This window comes from Lonchura striata, chromosome 3 (genome assembly GCF_050655825.1).
Source record: "Lonchura striata isolate lonStrDom1 chromosome 3, ASM5065582v1, whole genome shotgun sequence".
Taxonomy (NCBI): Eukaryota; Metazoa; Chordata; class Aves; order Passeriformes; family Estrildidae; genus Lonchura; species Lonchura striata.
Window position 1 is genome coordinate 31,138,667 of NC_140705.1, and position 6,242 is coordinate 31,144,908.

Sequence of the window (6,242 nt, forward strand, 5' to 3'; positions counted from 1 at the left end):
AACTTGTTAAAATAAATAAGATGCAATTTACAAAACTACGCAAACTTGCAGCACAAAATTAAAACAGTGCAGAAAAATGATCAGTATAGTGCAAAAAAAAACCCCACTGTAAAAATCTCTATAAAAGCAGTTCCCATCAAAGCAAGTTCTAAGGCACTCCTAGTTTTGAACTTTCATTTTCAGCACCACTATTTCTCACTCTGTTTTCAGCACCACAATTTTTTGCCCTACACGTCCCTGCTCGTACTTCAAAACTCTGGAGCTAGGAGAATTTTCTCATAGAAACACGATCATTGATTTTATGTATCAAACATTTCTGAGTGCAAAGCAATGTTAGTTTTGTCCAAGAGCCCTCTACAACTCTCAAGATCAGGTTTTATCCGTTCTTTTGCTTGGCAATAGTGCATCCTCCAACATCTAATCAAGATCATCCAGCTATGTGTCAAGATTTGCTGTTATAACTCTGCTCCTCCAAATATATTTTTGTAGCTTGCTTTAACAGTACTAAAGCTGTGACTGGTTTAGTCTACACTATAGCTAAAGAAAGCACCTTCACTTACATTCAGTACTATGAATTCATGTACTCCATACATGTAATTCATAGTGCAGGACAACAGCAATATTACTCCAGCTCTAAGTGAGCTCCCTCCTAGGATGGGGAAGAATACCCAAACACATCCACTCTCTCTATCAGAACTGTACACTTTCTCTGCTTTCTCTGGCATGGCCGTCCTGCATTTCAAATGCAACTCTGAAATTACTTCAAATGGCCTTTTTCGGTTCCTTTGCCAATGGTAACACAGCATGAGAGGAAGGCAATGGACTGATTCTCTCCTAGGGGTGACCAGATGTTGCACTACTGGCAAAAATGCCATTTTTCCAGAAAGCCAGTGTATTGTACATCTGTATGTCCCAAGCAAACACTACTACTACTGCTTTGGGGGTCAAACACAGCAGAAGCATCTCTGACACCCCATGCTTTTTGAAGAGATCAGCCAAGGTGACCAGGTCCAGACAAGGGAGCTTGCGGCAGACCATGATTAGGGAATTTCTTTTGGTTCAAGACAGAAAGAGAAGGAAGGCCAAAAAAAAAAAAAAAAAAAAAAAAAATTATCAGTTGCTGGCTTCTGTTTTTTTCCAGTAAAACCAGGGGAGTTCACACCTACGATGGCGTCAAGTCCCAGAGGTCAGATCAAGTTTTTTCAGTGCAGGACGTTCAGCCTTTTTATTTCCCCTGGAAGACACTGCTGGCAGAAATGCCATGACTATGACCAAAAAGCCAAGCAGCTCACACTGAGGGCACAGGACACAGTTGCTGTTAATCCACTGTGGAGCAAATGCCAGGCCAGGCCATTTTGAGGCAAGTGTGGCAGTGAAGATGAATCTCCCCACATCTTCAGCTGGAGGCAAGATGCTGCCAGGGCTGACAGACTCCAGAGAGACTGCTCTGGGAGCTGAGGAGGAGAAGGAAAAGGAAAGCCTTTTCGGAGGTGACGGTACCACATGCATGCCACAGCAAGGCCTGGCCCAGCCTTCCCTTCAGCGGTGCCCGTGACACGTGTCACAGCACTGGCAGCACCTTCCCAGGCGCGTTCTCCGGGTCAGACCCACCACAGGAGCTGAGGCGTCCCTGAGGGAGGGCCCGGCCACCCCAAGGCTCGGCCGGGGGTCGCCCGGCCGGGCAGGGGAGGCCGATGCAGCAGCAGGCCGGTGGGGCAGGGGCGAGGCGTCCGGCTGGACAAAGCACACAGGCGCAGAGAGCCAGACTCTGTTGGAGCATTTTATTTCAAAGTTGCGGGTTGTTGAGTAGTATGTTTTCCGTTTCCTCTCTCAACATTTCTAAAAGAGGCCAGAAACCAGCCCTTCTTGGTCCGTTCTGGGGGCAGAGGCACGTCCCCGGCAGGCCGGGCTGCTCGCCAGCGGCACTGGGCTCCTCGGGGCGCTGCGCCCGGGTGGCCGCAGCAGCTGGCCACGGCTCTGCGGGGTGGTGTGGACAGCACACCAGAGGGACAGAGACAGGGAGCTACGGTCCGGCTCATTAGCCGGGAGAAACAGAACACAGAAGGAGCTGGGCAAGGAAGGAGAGGCGTTTCTCTGAAGGAGAGAAAGAAAGAAGGTGAAGTATTCACACTCAAAAACAGAGAGGGAGAGAGCCAGTAGCTCAGGGCTGATTGGGAGATTTGCTGGTCAGTGGGGCAAGAGGGCAGGGAGGAGAAGGTTACCTTCAGCCTCGATGGAGGAGAGGAGGGTGGCTGCACACAGAGCAGCAACTGCGGAGCACAGCGCTGTCTTCATTTCTGCCCTTTCAGATCACAACAACATGAATGAATCTGCAATGATGGGGAAGGGAGGGAGGGGAAGAAACGAGAAGGAAATGATACATGTGGATTAAAGGATTGCGTGGGTGTATTCATGAAACATAAAAAAGACAAACCGTGGATTTCACTTTGTTCCCTTATCCCCAGCCCCCCACCCAAGGGACCAGGTTGAAACCTCTAGACTTGAAAGCTGTCCAAGACGATGAAAGATCTGCATGACTAACTGGAGAGTCTCGTCTGGCAATAATGTGCCTTTTGTTGCTGAACCCTTTCCAATCACAGTAAGCACATGAAGCTTTAAGCTAGTTGGGGTTAATTTGACCAGGGAAGTGCAGTGAAGATCTGTGCCTCCACAGAGGCAGGAGCCAGAAGGGAGCTCCATGACTTCATCGCTGAATGTGATGATAGCTAATTCAGAGGTCATTCCTGCTTTGGATCAACTAAATGTCTCTTTCAGCTGGGGATTTTAATCGGCTCCTTTTTCATAACTGTTGAACCACTTAGTTAGCTTTGTTTTACCAGTCTCAAGGCAGTTTGGAAACTGTAATAAAACTTTTTTGAGGGGTTCTGCCTACAATTGCACTATTCTTCATTTTGTGAAAGTCTAAAATAGGTTATACAGAAGTGTGTGTAACACACATCTGAAATTTGACACGTCTGTCTAGCCATGATGTTTCAACATCTGATAATTCATTTACATGTCCTGAGAGAAAATATATTTAAAAATACACTATATAAAGCTGACAGGCATAAGTCTTACAATCACTGCAGGTTGAATAGCAAAAAGAAGTGGGATTAGGCCAAGTTAGTTCTTAATTGCAAGCAGCCATACCTTCATGACTATATGCTCTAGTTCATGTAAAATTACTGCCAATTACTACAGCAAAACTTCCAAATTATTTCTTTGTCTAAGTAAAGTCTAATATGAACCTACATATGCATGTAAGTGTTTCTATTGTTTCAGATTTTCTATCTCAAGAAGTAGGAAGGTGGCAATTTGTATGAATAAAGTAATTCATGCATCATATATCATAATTAGGCTGGGGGAAAGAGAATTCCAAAAGCAATTAGGCAGCAGATTTTATCAAGAATGTTCCAAGAGCAAAACAAAGGAAGAATACATAAATCATTAGTCCACAGAAAAAAACTGAAAGGGAAAACAATATTCGTCTACCATCTAAAGAACTACCCAGCAATGCACATTTGGTGGGAAGACACTACAGAGAGCCAGGAATTTCCCAGTTACTGACACTGAGCTTAATAGGCTTCATTTGAGCAGCTGTATATACTTGCCTTAGCCAAACATCTTAACTGCACATGAAAATACAAAAAGCCTAACGAAAATCTGAGCAAAGGTTTCAGTCTAATGCCAGTTCCAGTGGCTAAACAGAAGAGCAGTATTGACCATAATGACACTAACACAAGAAAGGCCAAGGTTAGTATTAAAATGCTCTGAAAGCTCCAAAATCGTATCACTGCTCTGCGTGGGAAACGGCTGCCAGCATCCTGCAGTGAGTTTAAGGATCGCCTAAATTCAACCGAAAAGGACATTTTGCCCTGATAATGTCGTGCGAGCTCTGACTGCCATCTTTCGATCATTTTGAAAAGCAGCAGAAATTAATCATCTCACAAAGGCATCTAGGAATTCTCCAGTGCTGCAGGTCTACCATTCCTGACACACGTTTTTGTTTCATGAAATACACCACCTCAGCCAAAGCATTCGTTTGCTAGCCTAGAAACGCTGTTTCCTTCTCGCGAATTTAGGTGTGTGAAAGAAGCCCTGGAGGCGGCAGAGGACACCTCCTGGCTCAACAGGGTCAGAACAGACTTCGCGTCAGGACTAAAGGTTTTCTCATTGATCTTTAGAGACCACTTAGAAAAAGTCAAACCTGAGCTTTCACAGTGCCAGTCCCATCTCAGGCTAATTTAACCGACAAAAGCTTAGCCAAAGTATTTCTAAACCACACAGTGCACGATAATTAACACTTTCAAGAAGAAGAAAACTAACGTAAACAGAAAAAAAAAAAAAAAAAAAAAACACGCAGGAAAAGCCCACTACCTATCAAAGCTGGAAGCAGGATAAAGCATCACCGGCAGCTGCACACACAAGGGAGGGAAGCGAGAGCTCCTGCCAAAGCCGCAGCGGTAGCATGCCTGCAGGCGCCCTGGGCGCTGACAGCAGGCTCCGCCTGGAGCCTCCGGCCGCCGGGAGCCTCCGTCTCCGGGACAGCACCGCCCCTGCCCGCATTTCTGCCCAGGCACCCTTCCGCCGGCAGCGCTGGGGGCCGGCATCCCGCCGGGCTCCGCCGTGCCTTTCTTTCCCCGGGCTGACAGCCAGCAGCCCCGGGGCGCTCTGCCCCAGCCTCTCCGCCCGCCCGGCCGCACGCCGGCAGCCGGCTCTGACATGCCCAACGCGCGCACACACGCTCCTTCCTAATCCCGCGTCAGCTTCCAGCCCGAGGTGCCTTGGAAGGGGCTGCGTGCCTGGTGCGTGCGGACAGAGCGGGACACGGGGGTCGGCGGCGGGACGGGCGGGGGACCCCGCTCCTGCGCGGACACACACAGACCTTCCAGCGCGGCCGCAGGGTGCCTGGGTCGGTGACGGGACAGCTCCTCCGGTGATGACTCCGGTGGTGCCAGCAGCGGCGGGAGCCGCAGCCGTCGGACCTGGGTAAAGGGAGCAGGATAAAGGATGAAGCTCCGGGAGCACCTTGTGGAGGGAGCAGCAAGCAGCAGCAGCGGCGAAGGAGGAGCAGCAGCAGCGGCAACAGTGAGCGCAGAGGAGGCGTCTCGATTACTGTAGCTCCCGATGCGAGGGGTCTGTCTGGGAAGACTTGCCTTCTCCAAGTGGGAAGAGCCTCTTCTCAATCTGCTACTTAATAGAGGGCTGTTCCCAACTCTCAATTTACCCTCGTAAGCGGTTACGAAACTTCAGGGAAGGTGGACTGCTGCCACCGGGTGATATATGCGCTGCTGTGCTCCAGCAAGGAAGGGGATCCACTTCTGGAAACTGGCGCATACCTCCGCGCATTCCTGCGGCATGAGACGGGAGCCGCGGCGGCAGCGCGCCCATAGGCAGGGGCCCGGCTCGCCGCCCCCTCCCTCCCTCCCCCCCAGGCTTCCCAAATGGGGAGGACACGGGAGGGCAGTGGAAAAATTGAGTCTTCGGGCAGGCTTCGACGGACGGCGGCGCGGAGGGTGTCCCCGGGCTGGGGCTTCCACGCGGCCCCCGCCGCCCCCGCGGAGGACCCGAGGCTGGGATGATCCCAGCACAGTCTTGCAGAGACCTGCGGGCACTCCCGGTGGCGCGGCCGGGAGCCTTGAGGGCAAAGGTGATACTAATCATTGTGACACGGTTCAGGTGTGTCTGGCCTCAAAGCTATGCAGCCATACATACATTAAACCTGCATTAAATACACACTCCCCGCGGCAGCCCTCCGCCACGTGGGAGTTTTACTTCGAGCACAGAGTGCCGCCGGCGCCGTGATCAGTCTGCGGCGGGGCGGGCTGAGGGACGGGGCGCACGGCCGCACCGACCCTCCCTCGGACCCCGCGGAAAATCCGCGCCCGTAGCCCATGTCTGAAATTCTGTGCTTTCAGGAACTTCACCTTCCAAAATCGGGTAATCCGCTGGGGGACAGGCTCCGCGAGGGTCTCCCATCACTCACTCCTGGGAGCCTGCCCGGGTCACCCGACGTGTCCTGGCCTCGGCAGCGCGCCGTGCCAGAGAGTGACACGGCGAAATAGCCGGGCCCTTCTCTGCCCGAGGGCCCAAACCGAGCATCAGAGGGGGCCCCGCGCCAGCAGCGAGGCTGCTCCCACACCCGTGGGGAACGGCATCCCCGGCAATGCTCGCGGTCCTCCGGGACTCCTTCGAGCTAACATACGGGATGTCACCGTCCCCTCGGAGCGGGTGCACAAATT

The 6,242-nt window shown here is 51.5% G+C and overlaps 1 protein-coding gene across 7 annotated transcripts in view; it reads right to left on the reverse strand.

The window, feature by feature from the left end:
• The window catches only part of COL12A1 (collagen type XII alpha 1 chain), a 98,010-nt gene extending 92,716 nt beyond the window's left edge, over positions 1-5,294 (reverse strand). For 2 of the 7 annotated variants that reach the window (XM_085576405.1, XM_085576409.1), the window contains exons 1-3: positions 5,157-5,293; positions 4,886-4,985; positions 2,223-2,330 (exon numbers count right to left, since the gene is read on the reverse strand). In XM_085576405.1, coding sequence (XP_085432531.1) covers positions 2,223-2,295 — 73 coding nt within the window. In that variant the 5' untranslated portion in view covers positions 2,296-2,330; positions 4,886-4,985; positions 5,157-5,293. Of the gene's footprint in view, positions 1-2,222; positions 2,331-4,377; positions 4,607-4,885 lie in introns of those variants that run through there. The other 5 variants (XM_085576410.1, XM_085576411.1, XM_085576406.1 and 2 more) reach the window with 4 other exon arrangements.
• Between the last annotated feature and the right edge of the window lie 948 nt (positions 5,295-6,242).